The sequence below is a fragment of the Hypomesus nipponensis genome, chromosome 17, assembly GCF_054491055.1.
Source record: "Hypomesus nipponensis isolate SF chromosome 17, ASM5449105v1, whole genome shotgun sequence".
Classification (NCBI taxonomy): domain Eukaryota; kingdom Metazoa; phylum Chordata; class Actinopteri; order Osmeriformes; family Osmeridae; genus Hypomesus; species Hypomesus nipponensis.
The window spans coordinates 8,486,982-8,514,333 of record NC_140377.1 but is presented as its reverse complement, the minus strand read 5'-3'; the positions used below and the strand labels follow the sequence as shown (position 1 = coordinate 8,514,333).

Below are 27,352 nucleotides of genomic sequence, written 5' to 3'. Positions count from 1 at the left end.
CGTTGCGCACACGCCGATGAGACCTTGAAAAGGAAACCTTTGCATTAGCATGCAAATACACCGATTTATGAGGACCGCGTGTGTTGCAGGCATACACTCGAACCGTATTTGCCGTTCTGCCTCGTATAATACCTTACCTTGGACCCTGTTTCCCCTGGTGCACCACGGGCCCCATCCGATCCAGCCCGTCCCTGAGACACACACACAAACACACACACAAATAAACAGAGATACAATATGGTAATGTAATCAGAAAAGAGCAAACCAATACTACCTCTGCCAGCAAAGAAATAAAGAGGGAGGTCACGGTTGAGGTATAGAGCATGGATCATCAAACTGCAAAACAAAAAAGGGTTCACCCTTTTTCCTGATCTTCCGCTAAGTCCCGGAGAACCTGGCAACCCGCGAGGACCCTGAGCACAGACAGAAGGACAGAGGGATGACCGGAGGAGCGTGATGCCAGCTCACACTGTTGAATTGGGGGATACCAGAATACAATAAAAACAGTGTCATTCTTACGGCTGGGCCGTTGTCTCCACTGTCTCCTTTCAGTCCGCTGGATCCGGGGAGACCCTTGAACACACGCACATAGGACTCAGAACAGAGAGACATGGTCTGGGACCCACCTGACCTGGTTGGGTTTCATTTAAAGGAACGTGGAGGCTAGAGGGTTCACACTGTGTGAGTAATGTGTAACGGGGATACAGACTGTGTCAGTAGTGTCTTATTGTGTTTCAGACGGCGTCAGTTATGTCTTATGATTGTTCAGACTGTGTCAGTGGTATCTTCTGGTAGTTCAGACTGTGTCAGTAGTGTCTTATTGTGGTTCAGACTGTGTCAGTAGTGTCTTATTGTAGATCAGACTGTGTCAGTAGTGTCTTATGATTGTTCAGACTGTGTCAGTGGTATCTTCTGGTAGTTCAGACTGTGTCAGTAGTATCTTCTGGTAGTTCAGACTGTGTCAGTAATGTCTAACGGGAATACAGACTGTGTCAGTGGTATCTTATGGTAGTTCAGACTGTGTCAGTAGTGTCTTATTGTGGTTCAGACTGTGTCAGTAGTGTCTTATTGTAGATCAGACTGTGTCAGTAGTGTCTTATGATTGTTCAGACTGTGTCAGTGGTATCTTCTGGTAGTTCAGACTGTGTCAGTAGTATCTTCTGGTAGTTCAGACTGTGTCAGTAATGTCTAACGGGAATACAGACTGTGTCAGTGGTATCTTATGGTAGTTCAGACTGTGTCAGTAGTGTCTTATTGTGGTTCAGACTGTGTCAGTAGTGTCTTATTGTAGATCAGACTGTGTCAGTAGTGTCTTATGATTGTTCAGACTGTGTCAGTGGTATCTTCTGGTAGTTCAGACTGTGTCAGTAGTATCTTCTGGTAGTTCAGACTGTGTCAGTAGTATCTTCTGGTAGTTCAGACTGTGTCAGTAATGTCTAACGGAAATACAGACTGTGTCAGTGGTATCTTATGGTAGTTCAGACTGTGTCAGTAGTGTCTTATTGTGGTTCAGACTGTGTCAGTAGTATCTTATGGTAGTTCAGACTGTGTCAGTAGTGTCTTATTGTGGTTCAGACTGTGTCAGTAGTGTCTTATTGTGATTCAGACTGTGTCAGTAGTGTCTTATTGTGGTTCAGACTGTGTCAGTAGTGTCTTATTGTGGTTCAGACTGTGTCAGTAGTGTCTTATTGTGGTTCAGACTGTGTCAGTAGTGTCTTATTGTGGTTCAGACTGTGTCAGTAGTGTCTTATGATTGTTCCGACTGTGTCAGTGGTATCTTACTATCGGCCCTGGACGCCCTGTAAGGCCCAGTGGACCTGGAGGGCCCTTCAACGACAGCTGAAACAGACAACAGCTCCATGAATAAAAGAGTCCAATTCAAAAACAGAAGAGATGTCACATGGCATTGGGCTTGAAAGGGCACCCACAGGAAGCCTACAGCATAGTCATGTGATTTGCAAAGTAGACATTAGAACGCATCAGCAACCTGAACCAACAGTTACAGTATTACAGTGACGTCATCCCCTCTGGGTGAGGCTGCCAGCTGCTCAGCTGTGTCGATTGGTCACCATACCTTGGTCTGCTGCAGAATGGCCTGGGCTTGGGCCTCCTGGGCCGACACCACTGGCCCCTTCTGAGAGTCACCGCCAGACTGGAACTGGAGGGAGGAGAGGGAGGGACTACACTGCAGATTCACATGTTCACTCTCCGCTCATGACCAGGACTGAACCTCTATCACACAGCTCCCCCTTGTGGCGCTGAGCTGGTACTGCTCTTCGAGAGGCATAGCTCTCCGAAGTTTAGGTAAACAGAGAAAGGGTATCAACTAAGAAGTGAAAAGCTATAATCAATCTCATTCTTACTGGTAGCATCAGCATCGTGCCCGGAGGACCCGGTATCCCATCAGCCCCAGCCAGACCAGGTCTTCCTGGTGGACCCTGACAAGAAGAGAGAGGGGAGTGTTTAGGTAACGCGCGCGCGTGTGTGTGTGTGCACGCATATACATGTGTGTTCCGGCCTGCATGTTAAGTAAGTAAGAACGTTAAAGAATGTATGTGAGGCCAAACAGAGGGGGCGAAAGAGCCCTGCTAGCTAATCACTGTGAAAACAAGCTCTGCTCTATTTCCCGAGGGCTTGTCACTCACTCTCACTATCAATTAGCCTGTCTCCTGGTAACACACCGAAAGCTTGTGATGTCACGCTAGCTGCCTTGATAGTATGCCTATGAGCACAACACAAAGCATTAAAGTCATCCACTAATCCCTCTCTCTATTCCTCCACCCCCTGCCTGTCCTAACAGGACCGTACCAGCACTGCAGCTAAAGGAGTCATAAACCATCCACTGCACTCGAAACTAATCAGTGTGTTATGTTGAGTGATTAACTCCAAAGCTTGCATACAAATGCTGAACGTCAGCCTGGTGCTGTATGTTTTGAGGGCTGTCAGAAGGCTGGCGTAATGATCTGATCTGAAAGGTTTCGAGTGGCGAGGCTACGCGGGTTAATAGCTCTTTTCCCCGAGAACGAACGACAGGATTTGAAAACCTGAACATCACTGAGAATGACTAAGCGTCTGTCTCTTTCAGTCTGCTGGAAAGAGTTAGTCTGGGAAGGACAAACAAACCCACAAACACACACACGGGCACACACATACTCACGCACACACACTTTGACCAACAGCAAGAATGAGGTCAAATTCAAATGAGTCACCATCAGTCCCCGGAGCATGTTAGCGGTCAGGGCCATCACCAGGTCACCTGTTTGGTGCCTCTCATTGCTCCTCTATAGGTCCAGGGCAACGCCCGGAACATCCCGACAGGGCCAGAATTACACCATGGCCCAACTGGCCCTGTCGACCTCCTTCTACAGGGATCTAGCCGTCCCACAATGGGCGCTGGGGCAGAAGGGAGGAACTCACCAAGTCTCCGGGGTCTCCCATGGGTCCTGAAGGGCCGGGGGGGCCTGGCGTTCCTGGGAGTCCCTGTGGAGGACACACACACACAGTCAGCAGTTTTTCGAATGGTATGGTATGAGTATGGTGGCACCCAGATGGAGAGGAGGCGCTGAGGCGAGGAGCCTCCGGAGTCCGAGAGGAGGGGGCCTCACCTCTGGTCCTGGGGGTCCGGGCGGTCCCTCCACTCGCGTGCCCTGTGACAACACAGACGCAGATGAGACACGCTGCACCACACGGTAGCAGGGAACCAACTGGCACAGTACATTGCACTGGGCTGTTCAGGAAATGACATACCGGCTCGACGATAGCCGGATCTCCCTTTTGCCCCTTCTCTGCTCGGAGACTTGTCTGAGGAACAGACGGGTGGACACAACAAGACGCACGTTGGAACAGCGCTCGCGAGGGTCAGTGCGTGGGGACAGACAAGGGTGCGTGCCGGACAGTACCTCTCCATCCCAGGTTCCGGCACTTTCTCTCTCGGCGAAGCTGTAGCCGTCGTCGTAGATCTCGTACTCCTCGTACTCCACCTGATCCGTCTCGTTTCGGATGTCGTCGTACTCGATAACCTGGGAGGTCGTAAGAGGATGTCTAACTAGACTCGGAGAACAGTGGTTGACCACCACGGCTGAGCTACTGCATGGTTACGGCCGTCGAGACAACTCACGTCGTACTCGGTGACATTGGGGCCCACCGCCACCGTGGAAACGGAGAGGTCGTCGTACGCGCCGCCGTAGAAGTCGTCTCCGTACTCCTCCACCTCAGGCTCCTTCACCGGCCGCTCCGCCTGCGACGCAGGGCACAGGGTCACTCCACTGCCATGGCGACTGTCGCCCTGGAGACACTGGGCAGTCCTGTGGATGAGGCCATCCTGGAGCCTCGTGGTTGGCCGGTCTACTGCAGAACCGGCCCCCTAGTGTCCCCAGGGTACAGGGGGAAGGAGAGCGCCCCCTGTTGGGCTGGTGCAGGTTATAGGGATGTGCCGGGTAGACGTGGAGCAAGGCTGAGATGTGGTGTTAATATGAAAGAGGTGAACACTTTACGACCAGGAGGAGATGACACAGGCCATGGTGTGTGACAGCCAGTACCAGGTAAGGAGAAGCAGATGATTCAATGATTATACAGTTTGTTACGGTATGTTATTTGCTACAGTATGAACACATAAAACATCATATTTATTAGAAACTTGGGATACTTAATATATACCACACATTCGAATGTGATGTATATACATATGACTAAATATCATGAGAAGACAGCACGCAGTTTCCACACACAACTAGTTCTCTACCACTCTAGTTCTTTGAGCATGTCTTATAACACATACGCCGCACAACGACCGTAACTCGAGTTACATCTGTCCATGTGTTGTAAAACATGTATAACTATGTTAGCCTAGGTTAGGTGATCTATTGGGTCATCTCCATTCGGCTCCACAGGCTCAGTGCTGCTGGAGGTGCTGTGGTTAGAGATGTGCCGGTTAGTGGTTGGGGTGAGCGGGAGGGTAGGGGTACGATGGATGGTGGGAGGACGACCTGGGGTTAGGAGGTAGTGGGGGTGTGCTGAGTTAGATGAGTTTGGATGAGATGGAGGAAGGGGGCGGGGGTGGTTACGCGGTCAGTTTCAGTCTACCTCCTGAGCGACCACTGGTTCAGGCAGTGCACCGGGCCCCACGGAGGAGACCTCCACACTGACGTTGGGCTGGCGTGTGGTCGTTTCTGCGGCGGCGCGGTCCATGTCCTCGCTGCGGACGACAGCCCTGGCGGTGGACTGTTCCAGGTCGGGCAGCCCCGGGGCCTGGAAGGGCTCCTGGGAGAGGTACTCGGTCAGCCCCGGGGCCTGGAAGGGCTCCTGGGAGAGGTACTCGGTCAGCCCCGGGGCCTGGAAGGGCTCCTGGGAGAGGTACTCGGGCAAAGCGGTGGACACGCCGAGGAAGCCATCCTCCGAAGGCCCCTCCTCCTCCTTCCTTTTCTTCCTGAGCTCCTTCTTGCCCTTCTTCCTGGACGACTTGTCCCTCTTCTTTTTGGATCGATCCTTTTTTTTGCCCTTCCTGTCTTTTTTGGGGCGGGGCTTCTTGGGCTCCTCCGGCTCGTCGCTTTGCATCGCGGGAGCGGATTGAGGCGGGGGGATCTTTTATGAGGGGGGGAAGGGGGTGAGGGGGGGTGGAGGGGGGGGGGGGCACGGGGCGAGAAAAACAACAACATGGTGAAACACAGCATCGCAAAATGGACTGTGAAGGAGGCGGAGGCGGCGCATTTCGAAAACGCCGAGGCGAGGTCAGGGAGAGAGCGGGCGCACTCGTCCTCCACCGGCATCTGAACCCACGTGGAAGCGACGGCAGCCTCGCAGGGGGCCGGAGGAGAGCACTGCGCGTCTTCAAACACGACCACGGGAGCGGACGCGTTCGGTGGTGAGGTCACTGGTCGGTCGTTCCCAGGGTTTACTGAGGCGTCGATAACGAGTTGAATTCAATTTCGCCCGCGAAACTGTGCGTCTGTAAACGTGAGGGTGCCTTGTCGTCGACATCGTTGAGTCTCGGAGTTTGAAAGAGGGTGTGTCCGAGAGTCATCGACGGGGTCCGTGTTGTTTACTGTAATGTGTTAACAAGGTCTGTGGGAGAGTGATGGAGATGGGCTCGCTTGCGTGCTGAGCGATGTAGAAAATATCTGGATGCACAGCCTGTTCCTCAGCTGCAGTCCAGCCACAGCCAGAAGGGCCTCAAATAAACACTGGCGGACAGTCCCTCGGGCATCATAGCAGGACACACACACCACTGTGCACACAGCAGGGAGTACTGTAGGGATAGAACTCAATGTTCTTGCTAGAGACCCTGACAGGACCTCAGGTTCTGCCAAATTAATTATAAACACTTTCCACCATTACACACTCACTCACACACACTCACACACACCACATTTATATATATATATATATATATATATATATATATATATATTCTCTTTGTATTTGTCTTTCCCACTCCTATCTTTATCTGACTCTGTTAGACTGTCTGGCTCACTCTCTCTCTATCTATCTGTCCTCCATCATCCATTAATTTTGACTGTATCTTTCCCTTAATCTCCACCACAGATGCACTCTCTCACTCACAATTGTACGCACGCACACACACACATTACCACACAAACCACAAACACACACACACACACACACATATACTGCATCACCAGGAATGCTCCCATTGCCCATGCAGGCCCATGGATTGGATAAGCTGTGATATCCTGTGAGATGTACAGTGCCCCTGGCTGTGTCCTGTGTGTGCGTGTCCGTGTGTGACTGCGCGTGACTCGTGTGTGTCTGTGCGGGCGTGCTTAGGCTACCAAACTGAACGGGGAGGCTGCCAAAGGAACACCTGACATTGCCCTGGGAGGGATGCTCTGTTACTGGCTACATATCAGATAAGAGGAGGTCCTTCTTGTCATCCTCCTCGTCCTCCTCGGCCTGCTGCAGCTCTGCGCGACGGCTCACTCTGGCCTCGAGCTCGCTGCTCACTGAGTTAGCGCTGGCTGTGCTCGGGACCCACTGGCTGAGGCAATTGATTAGCAATAACTCATGTGATATGTGGGGTCGGGGAAACCTTTGGTATTGTTGACACAGCTCTAGAGACACATGCATGCTTGTTCGGTTTTTATTGGTTGGCTGAGAAACGAGGGCTTCTGGGAGAGAAGCCTGGCAGCAGGACTTGCTTACGCCTAAACATGAAACATGTCTCTAGGGAATCTTGAAGGCAGATTGAGTCATGGTGCTTATCCCGAGAAATCTTTAAACCATGTCACTGTAGCATTCATCATAAAATCCTGACTAGCTGCTGCTGCAAAAAAAGAAGTTAATTATCTGTCAAATGGTTATCAAGGAAAAACAATTATCGAGCCAAATCTTACAGTGTGTGCTGAAAGTCCCTTCCTTTCTTCTGTTCTCTATACACACCCTCTCTCTCTCTCTCTCTCTCTTGGAGTGTATGTGTATGTGTGTGTGTCTCCCCCTGGTGGTGGGAGTACCCACCTCCTGGGTGTCTTGGGCCTGGGTGTTGTAGAGCAAGGGGGAGTCACAGTCTGGGATGTAGTGCAAGCAGTAGTCAGCCGCAGCCTGGGGGTCCTCCACAATCAGCAGCTGTTGGATGTCTCCCTGTAACACACACACACACACAGGCACACAAGCATCGTGTCATATAACTCTTTGCCCCACACTCTGTGAGTGAGCAGACAGAAGCGTTCCGTCTACTCTGACAGAATGAACGCTTCGACCTTTGAGAAACCTCAATCTGAGGATAAAGGGGGTCGGACGAGGTCGGAGCGAGAGAGCAGGGAGAGGGGCGCACAAAGGAGGCGTGGAGGACACTCGGCCGTGCGGGCCGATGTAGGTCATCGTTTGTCTGGAGTGGCTAATAATAATACTGCTGCCATCACCACTTCAGGCTCTCTCTCATCCCAGTGGTGTGGGACACAGCAGGGTGTGTAAACACACAAGAACACGGAACCCTTCCCGATCATCCCCCCCCTCCCCCCCTCCCCCCCGTCAGGACCCTTGACTTCCTGTCCCTCCCCCAGAAAGGCTACAGGGTGTGTGTGTGTGCACATAAACACCCACAGGGCCAGACTCGCCCCTCACGACGTCACCGAGCTGTCTGGTCTGGATGATCCCACTTTGCACCAGCACAGACAATCCAACTCACACCTCCATCTGTCCTGGCCCATACTGTGTGTATGTCATGGTGTCGGCAGAGTAAATAGCTCGATCTGAGCAGGGCAGCACACTGCACAAACGACTGGCTCGGAGCGCATCATAACAGGAAGCCATTTGAGATCAATAAAGATAGATGAGGCCAGGGTTCAGTGGTGACAGGCCCACGTCTACCTCTGTAATCAGGTTAAACAGCCACAGGTGAGATCAATCACCATTATTTTCCTCCTCCCGCTCAACCCGCCACCCACACTACACTTCCATTCACGACATCCATGCATTCCTGTCAGCCCTTCACGCATTACAGTTCCACCCAGGAGAAGGTCACACAGAGCCGGGTCCAAGAGCCAGCCAACCAGCCATCTAACCGTTCAGGCAGTCAGCCTACCAGCCAGGCGTTCACCATGAGACTCCTTAACAACAACTGGCAGTTCAGTGAGTCACCGGAGATTTGCCTCCGTGGGTGAAGGAGAGTGCATGTAGGTTTCACATGCGCATAGCAGTAAACGGTCAATGGTTTCTCCTTTAGGGCCTAAAGTGCAACAGATGCCGATGACTAAGTCTAAACATCTGAATACAATCAGAATCCTTTTCAGAAAAGGAAAAGGCAAAACGGCCGACCCTGACCCAGCCAATGTGCCTCTCGCATCTACCCACTTAACCATGAGATTCCTCAATTGAATCCGGCAGTCGAAATGATAACAAAGGCCTTGCAAGACATGCTTGACAACACAGAGACTCATGGAACCTGTGCCAACGCCAAAGTTCTGGGTTCTTTACCACCAAACGCTGTATTGTTTTTCTTTTTCTTTTCCTGGATCATATCTGACAAATGAGTGTGTTAAAACTCCACCAAAGCACAAAGAGGCTGGGAGAGAACCTTCAGAAAGGTTTGTTTTTGTGAGAGAGAGAGAGAGAGAGAGAGAGAGAGAGTATTTAGATAATACAATCTTTTCACTCGCTTGTTGGTCATTTGTAGGCAATCTGGAAGCAATAGAGGCTTTAGAGACTGACCACAGACCCCTGGCTCATAGGCTGGGCTCCCACGCTGGGAGAACTGGACCGGAACACAGCTACACGCCCCCTCCCCCACCCCCCTTCTCCCATCCCCAAACCCCCCAGCCTCCCACCCAGATCCCCCCGGAACCAGAGCCTGGGAACAGTCCGTGGGTCAGAGAATGAGCTGCACTCTAACCTAACCCTACCCCAGTACCAGCCTAACCCGGGTCACTTTGCAATGACCCACAAACTCACTTACTTACGCACATACACACACATACATGCACACGAGCGCGCACACGCACACACACACACGCACACACAAAGTTCAAATGGAAAACATGCACAGGCCACTTACTTCCCACATAGAGAGCACAGACTTAAGAGAGAACATTGATAATTGAAGAGGAGCATTAGTCATCACCACGGGATCTTTTACAGCCAGAAGACGGATAGATGGAAAGAACTTAGCCCGTTCAAGGGAGGGGTAATAGGCTGGGCTGTTTCGCGAATGAATCCGAAAAGTTATGAAAAAGATGAGGGATGACAGATAAGAGGGTAAGAGTTTTGTTTCGTAAATAGTGTGTCGCCCGTCTCATGATGGTAGGGAGTAGCGGGAGGGGGACGTGAGAGGGGAAGGAGGAACACTTTTGCCATGGAAGGAGTTTGGGCGGGCAGGGAATTGTGTGGGCGTGGCCAAGCCGATTGAGTTACTGTCCATTAGAAGAGACGGTGGGTATACGGCGAGCACAAAGACATCTGGTTTCCTCTGAGTGAAAGCCGAGAGTGCTGAAGTGCGCGTCCGTCAAGTCATCAAGCACTGATAATCCCCTCCTCCTCTGTCCTCTTCTGAAGGCTGAAGTATGTGGGTTTGGTGTGCCACAAGGTTAGGATGGGACCCTGAGGGAGAGAGGCAGTCATCTTATGTGCACTTCCCTCCCCCCTCCCCCCCCCCCCCCCTCTCTCTCTCTCTCTCTCTCTCTCTCTCTGTTCCTCTCTTTCTCTCTCTCTCTCTGTTCCTCTCTTTCTTTCTCTCTCTCTCTCTCTCTCTCTCTCTCTCTCTCTCTCTCTCTCTCTCTCTCTCTCTCTCTCTCTCTCTGTTCCTCTCTCTCTCTCTCTCTCTTTATGTCTCTCTGAACTGAACAGTCCCATGGCCTGAGGACATGTTTTGAAGATAGATGAGAGATGGGACTTGCACTGAGCTCCCCTTTATGTTCAAGCCCAGTGATTCAGGCCGGAGCTGCACTGGGAATGACAATGGAGTAGTCGGGACTGTGACATGAGCACGGACACACTGAGAACGACTTACAGTTAAGAAAAAAGGACACTAAAGTCCAAATTAAAATAGAGGCGTTGGAACCACTACCAACATTCAATTTCACAGTTTGCTCCAGTCTCCAATCCTTTTCATATTCAATTTTCAAAGGCTCCAGAAGGGTCCGTTTGCACAGTACCTATTCCTAGATCAGACAAAGTCGTTTTCGCCATGACCTCTGACCTTCCTCGCTACTCCGGGATAATGAGGACCGAAGCGCTGACAGGTGACACGGGAGGAATGACAACCCCATGAGGCATTCCTCCTCCGGGAGAATCCGTCCACACACTCACAAAGCGTGACGAGCCGTACTCATTCACCGGCACAGATTCACAGCCAGTCCGCAGGTCTTTGCTCACACACACACACACTCACACACACACAAACACACACGTACACACTTCAATGTACAAAGCGTGAACAAAGTGTGTGTGGTGAGCATGTCTGAACAGCACTGCTCCTCCCTTCTCCTTCTCTTCCTCAGGCTACCGTGGCCTTCTCTTCCTCACAAAACAACAGACTCTGCAGACTCTGGCCAGCAGTGCTGCTCTCGACGCCTTCAGACCGATACCGCATGAACCCCGGCTCACCCAGACCAGCCAGTCTCACACTGCACCACCACCCTGCCCAATCTATCATGTCCTCCCATAGCTGCAATGATCGATATGAGGAACGAAAGGAATTGCATTTGGAAAGTAGGAGGGCCCTTCAGAGGATTGCTGTCAGAACATTCAGCTGCCACACTCGAATAACGAATAGGCAGTAGTAGAATAGTACGATGAAACAGGTTTTCACTGATTGGACATGAATAACTACTTGATGGATGAGTCGGCAGCAGCGCACGACATGTTTTCTTCGATGAGCCCCCTCTGTGGAGGCAGTTAACTGCCAGTAAACAAACATACGAACGCAGTGTCTCTACCTCAAAAACCTCTTCATCCAGCAGGCGCGTGCCGAACACGGTCACCCCCTCGGTGCTGACCACCGGGTCGTCCCCTCTCAGCAGGTCCAGTGTCTGCACCTTCTCACAGTCCAGGTAGAGGGTGACAGACTTGCCCTGTATGCTGTATGCGATCCGGTGCCACCTGGAGATGCAGAAGAACACACGCACAAACATTCGGATGTAGCAAAGCGACGCGAAGCACCGTCGGACGCGCTTGCGCGCGTGAATCGATTTGCGTGTGAAAGGATGAAAGCGGAACCCCTAAGAGATGAATCGTTGTCGATGGTAAATAGATCCAATATAAAAACATAAAAGGAGGACCGTACGCTATGGCAGGTAACAGTGCTCGTGAGGATCACGGTGAAACTCGGACCACAATCTTCAGGATGAGCTAGTCTATGTCCCTCCTTCCTGCTTCCAGGTTACTCAGGGTCAATCACAATAATGCTAAAGGGAATGCTAAAATCGAGCCTGGGTGGCTCATCCCGTCTACCCACTTTCCGTCAGCCAGGGAGATCTTCTTAAAGATGGGGTAGAGGTCCGGCGAGGGCTGTCCCTGGTGGTCCTCGTACAGGAACACCGGCGAGCGCCCCACCTCCAGCCCCAGCTGCTGCACGCCCTGCTCGTCATACACCGACAGCAGGAAGAACTGGGTGCCCTTCTTGGCCCGCACCGTGGCCATCAGGGAGAAATCCTCAGGGAAGGAGGAGTCTGCGGAGAAGGGAACGACAGGGAGGTCAGTCGGGCTGGAGGTGGAGACCAGCTGGGGGGTAAACCCCGGGCCTCGGGGGCTAAACCCCGGGGAGGGACGGCCGTCGGCCACGTCCGCTGGATGAGGGCTACCTGGGTAGAGCTGCTTGGTGGGAGCGCTGAGCTGGATCTTCTTGTCGATCCTGAAGGCCAGGTCTGCCTCCTCCGTGTCCTTCCTGGCCGTGCAGAGACCGGCCTCCATGGAAACGCCCTCCATGTCCTCCGACAGCTCCAGCACCCGGAGCACGTCGATGGGCTCGGCTAAACACAGGGGGGGGGGGGGGAAGAGAGAGAGGAGGTCAGCACAAGTGCAGCCAAACACTCAGACCAACACTGAATTTCATGCATTCATAGTCAAGGATGCGTTCATAATTTGAAGTATGCCACTGTAACGTAAGCTTTCTGCTATTCCCAAGGTTTCTTCCATTTTTTTCTGGGAGTTTTTCCTTGTCTTCCTTGAGGGTTTAAGTTGGTTGGGGGCGGTTCTATGGGGGTTTGTGAAGCCCTCTGTGACATGCTTGCGTGTCAAAAGGGCTATACAAATACATTTGATTTGATTTGATTGGATTCCAACCTGATGTTAAAATCTATTTTTTAAAGGAAAATTGTTTTTGTTTTTTGGAACAAATACGAGAACAGCTGGTATGTTTCTGTGTGCTATGGTGCAGGTCTCTTGGTGGGGAACAAGACTGCATGCCCCAGTGGAGTGATCGATAAACAGTGCAGAATGGGAGCTTCCTGCGCCTGGGGATGGAGACAGCTCCAAGAAGAGCCGGCTGCAGGTGGCCTGCTGTGGCTGTTATTATGGGATAGGGTTGTGGCCCGGCCTACACCGTAATCCTGCTGAACCTCGAGCCCACCTGACAGCTGACACCTGCCCTCAGCCTGTCGCTACTGGAAACACCATCCCTCACTCTCATTCGCTGGCATGAATAATGCATGTTTTTCTTTTAATGAAATCAGTGGTATTATTTGTTTTCTCCATACAAAGGCCATTCGCTCAATGTATGAAATATGGGCAGAACGTGTGAGAGAGAGCTCCACTGAAAAAGATCTAATTACATTGTGACTTTGGTTTATTTAACAGTTGGGTGGCTGGGTGTGTTATTAGATTTTGTGTTGATCAAGTGCAGCCCTGAGCTTCGGTGAGTTCAGAGCTTTGCTTCCTGCATATCCCACCAGCTGGCTGAGTGAGACTGTTAAGGGCAACGCAGCACTTAGCATTCCAGGCATGAATTCAAATAGCTCCCCCCTCCCTCTCCGCCCCCTCCCTCCCTTACACCGTCGCTTGCCTTTTATTCTCTGTTAATTAAACATGTGGTGAGAGTTTACCAGTGCCCAGACAATGCTTGCAGAAAACACTGTGTAACATTTTATGGCACTGTTTATTTGTATAGCCTTGGCCTTTTATTGTGAACAGCCCCAGTCTCACAGGCAGAGTCCTATAGCACAGCAACAGAACTGTAAATAGGTTAAGCTGTGAATTACAGCTTGGCCCCCTCGACACAGTGGAAAACATCAGGTGATGATTTAAAAGTACTTCAGACAAAGGAACTTACATTTTACTTTGATACTGAGTTTTTAACAATTTTCTAGATGGAATAATTGCAGGAGTTTTTGCCCCCCAACAAACAGAGCTGTCACACTTGCAACCCAACTGCTCATCCTTGAACACACCAGCCCACACACATACGTTTACGATGCTTTTCAAACCCAGCCTAATTGCCCGGCATTACTGTGGTCTACGTAAATGTCAATGAATAATCCGTCTGTTCACAGACCCTTAATGTGCTTTTACACGCATACACACACACACACACACCACACATACAAGCATGCAAACACACACAAACTGAGAAAGAGAGAAGAAAAGGTTAGAGGGTGATGCTGTTTGGAGGAAGCCAAGCACAGTTTAAATCTGAAGCAGCTTGGACACAATTAAGATGTGCCTTCGGGATGCTGCTTTACACAGAGCTTCTGACAACCTCAATCTGCTTTCAGTCCACATTTACATTCCCACCGTGCTGTCCTGTCCCAACTATTCTACACTGCAGCATGTCTGACCAGGTGTTTTCACTTAACACCCTGACAGACACCGTCACTTCAGGACCGCTGCGTTTGTAAAGAAACGCAGATGATGCTGCACATCATCGATGTCCCTCATTGCTCCCTCGATCACCAGTGTCCCAGTCAAATGGTACAAACGGTACAGGCAAGTCTCATGTAAAAACTGACAGAAAGGCTTATGCCTCACCTTTGACCCCTGCAGTTTTTCCATTACAGTACAAAGGCAGAAATACAGAAGAGCAATTGTGCAACGCCTTGGGGCCAAACAAAGGGAGGAGCACCAGAACATTCCTCCAGTACCAGGACCCTTTATGTTCCAGATACAAACTCAAAGAGCAATGTTTGCAAAAAGAAGATTTATAAATGACCAAAAAACACGGTAACAACTTTGAAAGGCATACAAATATGTAATTGTCGTACAAAATATGTTCGCATAATATAACCAGTTCCACAAAATATTTATTGCAAAATAGATCTGCATACAAATGATATGGATGGACCCAATGCCTGGTGGACATTTGTCTTTCACTTGTTTGACACTTGTTATCTATTCAGACTTTCTTAAACATTACAATGTAAGATTTAAATGACTTCACTGACACTGAAGTATGCTAACATGATTTAAACCTCTAGAGAATTAACCCTACAGCCCTATAGGGATTTCTTTCCTATCTGTGAACTGCATATAGTGCTTATTCAACCTTCTTTGCAGGAGAGGAGAGAATATTTCTGTGATTTGCTTTCCTTCCAAGCCTTCTGTTTTCTCTCTGCCCTAAGAGAGTTATTCAGAACATATAGTCCGGGTTTGGTTTCTCTCGGTTGTTCTAAATTCCTCTGTGACATGGCGTGTGAAAACAAGCTGCACAGCAAATTCTTCGAGATATAACTGTACCGCTCGTAACCATCATGTGGAGCTTCAGCCATGGGGCAGGTGGCTGGGTAGTCAAGATCTGGAGCCAGCCCAGGATCAAAACGATCTCGCTAACTCCTAACAATTGGATCTGTCTCCATCGTCTGAATCGGGGCCAACAATCTGTCAGCCAATCGAGCTGTCTTGCGGCCCTGTCTCCTCAGACAGCTTTCCCTGTACATCATCTGACTGGAGCTGATATCCTCAGCTCACCTTACGTGTCTCTATACTCTTCTACATGTCCACACAGTGGCCCCACACACTTCATCTTCATCAAAGCAGCATTTTGGAATCTCATTAACGGCTACCGTCGCTGAGTCAGTGCCAGGAGATGGTTCTGCATTCAGATCGACATTACGTGAGGAGAATACGGTTCTTCTGGATCTTTGGGTCTACGGTGCTTCCGTGGAAAACGTTGTGTCTGAGAAGACGGCGAGTCTGTCCTGTGTCGTCGTGTGTCTGTCTCATGGCACTTCAGGCCCCTGGGCTTTTTGAAATGTGAGCGCCCGATTGGCCGTCTGACGCTGAGAACGTCAATCGTCGATTTCACACAACAACGGACATACAGTGGGTACATTCTCAACTCTCTTCTTCCTTCTCCAGTTACACAAGCCACGTCTTGTAGATGCTCTCTCTCTCTCTCTCCCACGCTCCCCTTTCTCGCTCGCTGTCTCTCACCACTCCCGGGTCTAACCTACACGTACCACGCGTTGTTGAATGTGATCATGGCGATCAGGGGATTTCTCCAACATCCCTGCCAGGAATGAGACTAGGCAGAGACGGCGTCTTCCCCGTCCCACCCAGAACCCGGCAGAGCAGAGGAGTCAGATCGACTCAGTTGTGATTGGTGCTCTGCACGGTGTCTGGCGATATCTTTTCTTGATATTCTCGAGCTGTCGACATATCAGCAGATGTCAGCCATGTGTCTGTCAGGCATGTGGACGTCAGCGTCTCAAATCCTTCAGATTCCGTTTGAACTTTAGGAAATGTCGCTTTCTATTCGCGTTTCTCGGAGACAGTATTTCTTTGGAATATGGCTATGATGAATGACGTCAACTGGCTAATGTTCCTAGAATGGGGAGTCAAGGATCTATGTGGAGATGAAATACCCTATTGAATAAAAAGGCACCAACAAGGGCCTCCATGAGGGCTTCAGTTGGTCTAGTTACCCAGCAGAAGACTTCTGACCCTGGGGCCGGGGTCACTGCTAAGTAGCCCTAACAGGCATGGGGCCAGGACCTCTAAACACACCTCCTGTTCCAATGTATTACCACTAACATTTGGACACACTTTAGCATAAAACAAAACAAACAGAGCCAATTAAACATAATCACACCTAATGGCATGAACCCCAATTGATTACAGAAGTTTAAAGCCCCACCTGTGTACCACATAGCAGTACTGTATATTCCACCTCTCAACAATCTCTTTGTTCTCTTTCAGAATCCTGTCCATCATCCGTATGTTAAACACACAGCTCACTCACTCTCTAAACAGTGAAGGACATGCAAGAGGGGATAATCAGAGTTGTCCACCATATAGCAGGGCAAGTTTACATGGAGATGGAGGAATGTGTGGTGTAGGAGGAATGTGGGCCAGCAGACTGCAATATTTATCATGTTGATTGGGCTTCGGGGCTGGGTCTGCTTTGAGTTATCACTGGGAGTTTGGGAGCCATTCAAGTGTATGGTTGTGTGGGAGACCGCTGGGAATCCAGCCGTCGCACCTCTTTGGCCCGGCCCTCTCTCTATCACTCTCCCTCCCTTTCTCCTTCCATTTCCCTCTCTTTCTATCGGGACTTCGGTCCCTCCTCTTCTCGCTGTCTCTGCTCTCTCCGAGTGTCTTGTTTGCTCTCTTCGTCTCTCTCGCTTCGTCTTTCTTTCCCTCTGTTATTCTTTCTTTCTCTCTGGCTTGCTGTCTCTCTCTCTCTCGCTCCCTCTCTATCTCTCTCATTTTCTCTCCCAGCACGGTCCTTCATGGTCCAACGACTCAGGGATGCGGGCTATTCAGTACATGTGTGAACCTGGCATGCCTAAGCACACACACCGCACATGTATGTGGGTGTCTCGCTGACACGGCTGTTCTCCCCTGTTTACAAACCCCACCCTCTCACTGCCCGTCTCCAGCGTACTGTCTTTAATCCCACAAGACAAAGGGGGTGATTGTCGGACTGTGATGTTGTGTGTTCTGAATTGGGGGGGGGGGGGGGGGGGGGGGGGTTTCGTGACATGATAGTCTCATCGCTGAGGCTTGCGTTCCATGCGAGCGTGACGCGACTGCATGGATGGAGCTGAGAGCTGTCGGGACAGATTTGGTTTGGTTACACATCACCCTCCAACTCGCGTCACTGTGACATTCTTCGACCTCGACGGTTTGTTCTGCTGATGTTTGCTCACCGCGCGAACCGCAGACAGGCCGGGCCCTACTGGGCCCAAAGAGGAAACACCTGCCACTGTCTGCTCTGTCCCCTCGCGGGATACGCACCCACGGACACCCACATGCCCACACACAAAGAGGGAACAACACACGCCAACACACGCACCCGCATATAAACAGAGTATTTCCTGTCGACGATCCACCATCAATCACTTTCCCGGGTATCATAACACTGAGGCAGCTATCGTGGTGTGCAGGATCAGAGGCGCACCAAGCAAAACACAACACGCCATGCTGCATGCACATGTCATCAGCGGGCCCTCTCTCTCTTTGAGGCTCTGGACCTGCAGTTGTTGAAAGAAACGGAATGCCTTTCTCCTCTTAGCCCTTCTTTGCTCACTGTGGGCCTATTTTGCCTCGAGAGGTATTGGAACATCTGTCCGGGTGTCAAGGATAATGTACACAGAATTGGACAGAGGAGCCTTTCGCTGTCCTGGAAACGGATCACTGAAAAAGGATCACCAGTTCCTTTGTCAAAAGGTTGCGTGTGCGCGCGTGTGTTTTGGGCGTGTGTGTGTGCGCGTGAATGTGTGCAAAGCGCGTAAGTGTGGCTCTATGTGCGTGCGTGTGTGTGTGTGTGTGAGAGGGTTTATTGTATAAGATGCGGCAACAGATGATTTTAGTCAAGTAGCGTGCTACTGTTGTCCACTCCAAAGAGGATCGTGCACAATGTGGATCAAAGTTCTCTATGGTCTGGTGTGCATGTAGGATCAACGTGTATATCTGGTCCCTGTTCAGTGGATGACAGGTAAAAGGACACCACAAAGAGGTCCACTCACATGAGAGGAAGGCTGGAACAGAAAGGGGCCTCATCTCCTGTCCTCAAAAAGCAGCATGAGCCGTCGTTCTCTTCAGCATGGGGACAGAGCCTGGGGGAAGGGGCTGTTGTCTTTCTGGAGGCCAGATGTTTCTTGCTCAATATAGATTTAAGACTGGCGCCACAAGACGTTAAGAAATATCTCCATGCATTAGCTGTTAGCTCCTTCCAAACAGTTGGCATAAACTAGCAGAATTACAGGCAAATTCGTCCTAGCATTTGGGACCCGAGTCTGATTGGGTACTGGGTGAAGAGGATAACCTTACGCAGAGCGTCAGGTTGGATTGCTCCATGAGAAGAACTCCAAGCCGAGTTTCTAGCGGTACTCACTTGTGTGCACGGTTACTGGGCCCTCTTTTCTTTGCTGCTGACAAGACGTGCTGCTTTCATTTGCTACTGACTCTGTCAGTGGATCAAAAGGGGAACAACCCCTCCTCTGGGAGTCTGGTGCAGGATCAGGACGGAGGGGGATCAAATAGGACCCAGAGAGGGGGCTGCACGCGTGAATTCCCCCCCACACACACACCCCCGTCATACAGCCAGAGGTGGAGAGGGAGGGAGGGAGGGAGGGAGGGAGGGAGGGAGGGAGGGAGGGAGGGAGGGAGGGAGGGAGGGAGGGAGGGAGGGAGGGAGGGAGGGAGGGAGGGAGGGAGGGAGGGAGGGAGGGAGGGAGGGAGGGAGGGAGGAGATTCAGCATATGAAAAGAAACAAACCCCCTCCATCCGGAGCCTTTGAACAGGGAAAGAAAAAGGGAATCGAAAATATGTGCAGAGGCAAAGGAACACAGGACAAACTGCGGACGTGTGCAAGAATGTCATCTCTTCCTGTCGTCAAACATGACGACGGAGTTCTGTCCCTGGCCCTCCAAAACACACAGGGAACACATGGGAAAAGACAGCCTTACACTCCTGCCTACCCCACACACCATCAAACAGCTTCAGGACTGCCATGTCAGCCGCAGCACATACAGCCCTCACACCATTGCTCCTCCACGCACACCCTCTCCCAGCCCAGGCAGCACAGTCAGTGAGTCAGACGTTCTCAAGATTCAACCCTCGAATGGAACTTTTGGATTTCAGGCAACCCATTCCAGCAAATCATTTGGGGTTGTTTGTCAAATTCTCAAGTGAAAATGGGACGTGCTTTGGAAAACCTTTTCTGGTGACCAGAGGGTTAACTTCAGCTGTTGAGGCATGTCTCCTCATCAGGCTGTCTCGCAGGGGAGAGCACCTGCAACAAAACCAGCGCTGTCCAAGACACTCAAGACTCGGCCAGAGGGCATCTTTTCCACACTGATACAAAGGCTTCACATCCCAGGACTGTTGTTTTACCGACCCTCTTTAGACCATGTATGGTCATTGTAATGGTCATATGTCAGATGTGTCTGGCTTGTAAGCAACCCATGATAACCACATTGACCAGGCCATGGCATGATGGGCAACAGCATTCTCCTGTAGCCAAACCATAAGAAATGTCAAAATAAATCATTACTGCACCAACCATCTGCTGTAATTAAGAATGACACAGTAACAACACTATCATAAATACATCAAGGCAAATATTTGTAAAAGCACTACATTTCTTGGGGACCATCACTTCAAATGAGCAGCCAAGTTACTTCTCCGGGGACTGTGTGAGAACATTAAACAACTCCATGACAGGAATTTTAATCTACTGTGTTAGGTCAGTCTTCAGCCATTCACCTCTTTCTCAAGCCAACGCTAAATCGTTTCACAGTAAACCGACAGTGGTCACGAGCAAACTCAAACATGACATCACAGGCCCATTGGAATATGGATGCTGGCTTTACAGAGGGATCCAATTCCACCTGATGATCCAAAATTGGAGAGTTTATTCATGGCACGAACAAACAATGAAATATCATCCTGCTTGGAAATTCAATGAGAAGGGCTGGACAAGTTGAGGCAACATATCAAGCGCATGTCGCGCAAAGACGTAGTGAAATGTTTTACCCTTCAAATGATCAATGTTAGTTAGAGGAAGGAATGACTTTAGCTTGTAAAGTAATTAAGCGTAACGCCTGGTAGAAAGTAACTCCAGACGGGTGTTCAGTGGACAAGTTTTAACCAGCAGCATCCACACAGATCAAAAATACAGATATCAACCTCAAAGATCATGGTCTCGACTATAAGTGCACAAATATGCTCGGAACGGGTTGTATTTATAAATAAATATAACATTGTATAGGCCTGGAATTGCCCTTGTTAGAACGTGTTATATGGACGTTGATTTATTTAAACGCGCAATACTGAACATTATCTTAAGTTAGCATTTGATTTCAATAAAATGCAACTCACTATTCTACCAGCCTTACAGTGTGACCCTTTGATGTCTAAGCAGGTGCATTCAGACAGATACTTTACCAGCATGTGAAGTTGTTGCGTGTAGTATGACCATAAGAAATAGCGGTAATCTCCTGTGCGCTGACGTCCGTTTTAAGCGGTCCATCTTTCAAAGCAGAGACCCACTTGGCTCCGCCACAGAAGTTTATGAAAGGCTAAATGTATAGACACTTTGCAGCCATGCGTAGAGGAGTAAAGAGAACCAGTGCGACGCTTGAGCACACTCGGTCTGAAGTTTCACTTTGCAACTACTTAGAGAACTTTTTGGGAGAATCCTCTCCTCTTCGCTCCGTCCCTCTCATTCAATTTCACCCCCACCTCTTCACCCTCCCTCCCTCTCTCTCTCTCTCTCTCTCTCTCTTTCTCTCTCTCTTTCTCTCTCTCTCTCTCACTACACACCCCCTCTCCGCTCCCTCCCAAACAAAAACTGTCTCCCGCGAGCCTGGTGGACGATGAATGGTGCATACAAAGGACACATGTCATGAGTGGCAAACTTCACACCAACTCATGCTTATTAAACCCATCGACCTTGTAGCATTAGTGCGCCGCAACTCGGCGCCATTCTTGTATGCGTGTGAATAACCTCTATTTCAAATGATGAGAAATCTCTAAATAATTTTGATAAAATCCTGAAATCTGTCGACTGTAGTTGATCCAGGTCATTTTCCGTTGAATGAATGATAAAAAATGATTAAAAGCATACAAAACGTAAATGATTACAAACAAGTCACAAACTGTTGTCGTAAAAACCCTTATAAATGTGATGTATTAGACCATCAAGAGTGTTGGCTGACAGGATACATTTGTGCTTTGAACTTCACAGTAATAAAAGGTCGAGGAGCAGGAGGCCAGCTCATGCAGAGTGATCCAGATGACCTTATCTTTCCCATCTCTCTTATCACCTTCCAGTATTGCTTCCACCTACCTCACACAAGCAGCAACTTGACCAGACTACACAGGCTCTGTCACCTTCACTCCAGCAAGGTGAGAGGCCAGGAATGGAAGAAGGTTCAGGAAGGAAGGTTTCAGAGCTGCTGAGACACATCCTGATGACCCGACCACATGTCCATCTCTAACCGCATGGCCCTCTGGCATAACCATCCGACAATGTTGAGATGGTCCCAGCTGACTTTCAAGATGAGGACGTTTCAAGATTAGATCTGTGGATAGGCACTGGTGTACAGATCGGCTTTTGGCGGAATATCCAGAACACATAGTTGAACGTTTCCCCATTTCGAGAAGGAACATGTTTTTACAGAGATATCCCCATTTTCCTCATCCTTTGCTGAGCTTTTTATGCAGACAATGGGGACCCTGTTGTGAGACCATGTCGAGTGTGAACGGTGATGCCGAAAGCCCAGAAACCCAGTCCGGGGTGTCTGTGTGTGTAACAAAGACATAACAGATGAATTTGAAATGGAATTGAAAAGACTTTCGGACCGAAAAACAAAAACAAACCTGACGTCATCACAGTCCAGGCTGCAAACAGGCCTTACAGGATGAGCTGGAACACCCGAGTGCCGTCGAGGAGATGAGCCAAACCGTTCCTCTCAATGGAGACCAGAGGGAGGATGACTGGATAACCACAGCGAGGGAAAGAGGAGGACATCCCAGCAACCCTCACAAGCCCTTCTTTCATTCAGATCATCTGCTTTTCCGTCTCCGCAGAGCCCTTTGGTAAGGAAAGGACGGGAGTTACACTTCCACCTCTCACAGGAAGTTCTGTCGGAACACAAACAGACTTTTGTATGGGAAACATTCTTTCCAAAGCAACCCAGGACACTTGATGATGCCTCGAATCACGGAGCAGGTCCTTCGCCACTAACATGCTAGGAGACGGTTCCGTTTCAGAGATGGCAAATACGAGAAAGCTGATTGATCAATATGTGAAGACGGTGGAACGGGATAGTGGTCAGGGATGTAGGAGATGACAAGCTCACCCCGGGAACACACCGACATATTTACATCTCAAGCCTGACGTGCTAGGTAAACAGGACCCCCGTCCTGCTTTCTCTTTCCCCCAGAACAACAGGCTTAGCTGCCCTCAACCCCAGCCACATTCCTGGCAGGTTTTAGCAGATCGTTACGAAGAGGGAAGTTGGTAGTCTGAGCTATGGGTGAGAAATACTCGCAGAGGACGTGCTGTGTAACCCCATCCACCCTGAGGTTGTGTACAGTCCACAACCTCTTCTGTTCCTCTTCTCGTCATGTTTCCTCAGTGGGCTCCCTCTCTCCAAGGCCCACCACGTGAAACCGCACAGATGAAACAAAACCATGCACACGAAACCGTACACATCCCCGGGGGGTCTCCCTAACCGTCTGAACCCCTCAGCTCATGTCGGTGCAGAGATGAGGTAGTCGGCCATTAGAAAAGACCAGGTGGACACCCAGTTACCAATGATATATTCCGTTCATGTTCTCCTGTTTGCCATTTTGAATGGACGCCAGTGTGGAGATACATTTCCCATGGATTTCATGATTGGATCTGGCACGGATCTCATTTCTATTCTAATATCACTGCTGTCATCTGTGCTTCTCCCCTCTGTAATGAGCTAGTGCTGACTCAGCATCGCTGGGACTATTTTCATGCTGTGCCTTTGCACAAAGGTACCACAGGACATTCTGCACCCAAGCGCACTACAGATAAAATAGACAAAAAAGAACCTCCGAACCTCTTGTCACTGGCCAGTAACATGTTATCACTCACCGACTGACTCAACATTTGAAAAACAACTGAAGTGAAAATTCTCTTTTATTTGTGTTCTTCTTTTTTTCTTGTTGAAATGACGCCATGTTCTGCTGGATTAAAAAACGTTCTTAGCGGTCTCAAAGCGTCTTAGCAGCCCAACACAAATCATCGTCATTTGACAAATCCTCTTTCATCTGGATTTCACTGGACGACACAAATCATGTGGAACACCAAGACACTACAGTAGACGCCATCTGTGTTTTGACACGTTATGCTCTTGGTGTGGTGAGTAAAAAAACAATGTCAGAGATCAAGGCTGGCAAAGGATGAATCTGTCCCTGACTCGTGGAGGAAGCTGGAGGTTTCTCACAAACACGGAGCCGTGCAGGCGGCTGGCACCAGCTGCTCTCTCTTTCACTCATGCATCTGAGCCTTGCCATCTGCATATTTTAGGTATAACTTACCATGGTCTTCAGTTCCTCACAGACACATTTATAAGTGGCCACTTAAGTGTTGTATTCATCATTTCTCTCTGTGTTTATCTCTGTGAATCTCTCTCTATCTGCATCTCCATTTGTGTGCAAACTCTCTTTATCTCTCTCCAAAGTACAAAATGATGCATGGGTAAGTGACGATAAAGATTTCTACTCGTTGAATCGTTTCTGAGAGTAGACGGGAGTGGAGGAGATGAGTGGACGTCATTTGTCTTCATTTTCTGCGAGGGTAATAAGTCAAGAGAACATAATCGTGGTAGGGAGTTGGCATGAGTCGGGAATAAGAGATGACTATAGGATGAGGCTCATGCCAAGTCTGCCTTACGCTTCTTCCTCAGGAGCAGAACATGCCGGAACAGGACAGCCGTCAGTCCGCTGGGGAAAATATGCATCTGAAGTTTCAGAGTGAGGAGACAAATGGCTCTTTCTGCTCACCAGAAACATGATTTATGTCTTTTTGGGGGGAAATGCTTTACAGACTTTTTCTAAGGGGCACTGAGATACATAATCTTGCATAGTACACCACTCCAGTGTAAACTGTGAAATTGCCCATGATAATGGATTGGTTTGCGTGTCAAATGTTTCCCCCGAACCAAATAGATCACACACCATGCCACCCTACCCCTGGCATTATCTACTTAGGCTGTGAGGGTTGGGTCAGTGATAATGACGGTAATTGAGCATGTAATAATAACAGGCTTCTCTTTGTATGAATTGAAAATTGTGTGTTGGAGTCAATTTGTGTGAGGTGGGGCAGCTTGCTGAACACAACACTGCAGACATTGACTTGGTTGGAAAAGTAAGATACAAAAAGAGAGCATTTTATCCATAAGGTGACACCTGTGTGTATCACGACACATGTGAAAAAGTGCTCTTTGAATGTGGTTCGTGTCAATGTCCGAAAATAGAGACATTGAGCGAGACCAAAATAGAAGACTCATGTGGGAACATGTAGGTTAATATGCCAGACTGGTAACCCCTGGTCTTAATAGCCTTTCCCTCCCATATACAGACACACACAAAGACATTCACACACACATACACACACTCACCACACCCCCAGTCACATACAGTGAAAAAAAAGAATGAAGGGAGATCCATCTCTTTGCTGAGCTCTTGTCTGCTGGCTTTGTAGACCAGCAGAAGTAAAACCCCCCCATAATTAACTCCACATGTCACAAGGAAGCAGTTTTATACACCAGCTCTCCTCTTCACACTACACCTTCGGATGTCCAGTAAATCCTCTCTGTCTGTCGGAGACTGTCCCGTGTATTTTCTCCATTGTCTACTGTACCAGAGGGCAAGAAAAACAGAAACAAGGCTTGCTATCGCACTACTCTCTCTCCACCTACCTCCCTCCCTTTCTCTCTCTCTCTCTCTCTCTCGATCTCTCTATCTCTCTCTCTCTCTCTCTCTCTCTCTCTCTCTCTCTCTCTTTCTCTCTCTCTCTCTGTCTCTCAGTCTCCCTTTCCCTACTCCCTCTCCCTTTTTCACACAGCCACACGTCTGGGTTGGTATGACAGCTTACAGCTCAGCTCCAGAGCTTGGACAATGGCATGGGGGAACAAATCTGAAGTAAATCGCAGGGGTGGGATCAGAGCGCTAAGAGTATTACGCTATCCTAGCAGCTAACCTATGTCATCAGAACCAATGCAGGTTACTAGACTGCACACTGGGGTCCACGGTGACAGGAAACTGGGTGGATACGTCCTCACGTAACCATGGTCATGTGACAGTTTGGGGTGAAAGTTGCCAGGATGGTGTTCATTATAATGCTTCTGGAGTGAGGGGGTGAGCCGGCCTAATAATCATGTCGAATCAACTTGTTTAAATAAGAGACTCAAACAAACAATTCTCTTCCGAAAATGACACTCTTATGAACTCTCTCGCCACACCCCATCCATGTGGTTCTGCAGGCCTCAAAACCCTTTCTTCTCTCCTCCCGACTCTCCCTTTTTGTCCTTACTCTGTGGCTCCGCTCTGCTCCTTTAAGCTTTGTGTCCCTTCTGCCCCTCGTGTGCTTTCCTTTCCTTTCTCTTCTTCTGTCCATGTGAAGTTTGCATTCCACACCTCCCCAGCAGACGGCACACAAAAGAGCAGAAAGGGACACTCCTGACCCTGTAGCAAACATTCCAGGGCCCCGGGTTCATTCACAGAGCCAGCGTTTGTGCTGCGAGGGTCGGTCTTTCAAGCCAAATCCAGCTGATCCTGCCTGCTGCCCAATGTTCTGGACCAGGATGCCAACAGGGACAACAATATCAGGAAGGCTGGCACATTTAGATGAGGTCCATTCATCTGCTGCCGGTCCATGCTCAAAACAGTCACTTTTGGATATCACATGTGATGGACTCTTTTTCAGTTGTTCATATGCACAACAAAGCACAATATATTTAATTAAACAAAATCAAAGTGGGAATGATCCACAACTCCTACGAGGTGTCATTTAAAACACGGTCTGTGATTGGCTTATGCGTGTCAACGTTTGATAAATGCACTAGAAATAACCTCAATTTGACATTCATCATTTCCAATGGAAACAGTACAGTGAACTGCTCCCTAGCACTTCAATAAGCCTAGATTTATTACGATAACAGGGAACAGGGTTGCAGAGAAGCGAGCCAGCCCTCTCCCATCTGTTGTGCAGGACTGACACCAGACATGGACAGTCGGGCCAGGGAGAGCATCAGCCCCAATACAACTTAGGGTTCAATGGACATATGTTGATGTATCCTTCTACTTAACAGGCAGGAAATTGACGCTTAGGACGCCGAGGAGGCCAGGGAGAGTGGAGCGAGTGTGGGGTCTCTTCCTGGTCAAAGAGGAGGGATTGACCCATGGAGAGGAGAGGTGAAGAGGCTGATGAGGCTTGAAGCTCAACCCGTCGCCGGAGGTTCAGTGCGGTTTGGGGTGACGGAGACAGAGGCTTATCTGACGCCGAGGGGAGGGTTTGCACGTGACCGACGGAGGACAGCGTGTGGGGACGGAGAACGTGCATGGGCTCGCACTCGTCCCTAATCTCTCTTATCGTTCACGCTCTCTCCCTTTTCCATGTTTCCTCGCTCCAGACCCTGATCCAGACGGGGCTCTCGTCCCAGCTCCAGACCCTAACTCTGCTGTGGCCTCGGCTTCCCTAGATCTGCTGTCTAATATGGTCAACTCTCTGGTCACAAGGGTGAGCGACGGCAAGAATTTGCGCGCAGCAATTCAAGCATTTGCGGTCTCATACCGTGAAAAAACAAGTGCCCTAAACTATCTCTTTTGTGACCCTTTTTCTTCTGATACGTCTTGTATGTGTCATGTGCTCGTGGGGGAATGTTTTGCAGCAAGGCTAAACTTGTGTCCACTTCATCGTTCTGTTGGTGAGACACTGACCCTTTGTGAATCAGGCCGAGATTCCAGTCATAGTTTAAATATGCCTTCC

At 49.5% G+C, this 27,352-nt stretch overlaps 1 protein-coding gene across 1 annotated transcript in view; it reads right to left on the bottom strand.

Moving 5' to 3' along the window:
* The window catches only part of col5a3a (collagen, type V, alpha 3a), a 42,254-nt gene extending 21,233 nt beyond the window's left edge, over positions 1-21,021 (bottom strand). Inside the window, exons 1-17 of the mRNA XM_084677076.1 lie at positions 20,770-21,021; positions 12,249-12,416; positions 11,903-12,116; positions 11,385-11,547; positions 7,471-7,593; positions 5,083-5,580; positions 4,118-4,237; positions 3,900-4,019; positions 3,748-3,801; positions 3,606-3,647; positions 3,418-3,480; positions 2,364-2,438; positions 2,075-2,158; positions 1,783-1,839; positions 520-573; positions 360-413; positions 138-191 (exon numbers count right to left, since the gene is read on the bottom strand). Coding sequence (XP_084533202.1) covers positions 138-191; positions 360-413; positions 520-573; positions 1,783-1,839; positions 2,075-2,158; positions 2,364-2,438; positions 3,418-3,480; positions 3,606-3,647; positions 3,748-3,801; positions 3,900-4,019; positions 4,118-4,237; positions 5,083-5,580; positions 7,471-7,593; positions 11,385-11,547; positions 11,903-12,116; positions 12,249-12,416; positions 20,770-20,854 — 2,028 coding nt within the window. The 5' untranslated portion in view covers positions 20,855-21,021. The remainder of the gene's footprint in view (positions 1-137; positions 192-359; positions 414-519; positions 574-1,782; positions 1,840-2,074; positions 2,159-2,363; positions 2,439-3,417; positions 3,481-3,605; positions 3,648-3,747; positions 3,802-3,899; positions 4,020-4,117; positions 4,238-5,082; positions 5,581-7,470; positions 7,594-11,384; positions 11,548-11,902; positions 12,117-12,248; positions 12,417-20,769) is intronic.
* Between the last annotated feature and the right edge of the window lie 6,331 nt (positions 21,022-27,352).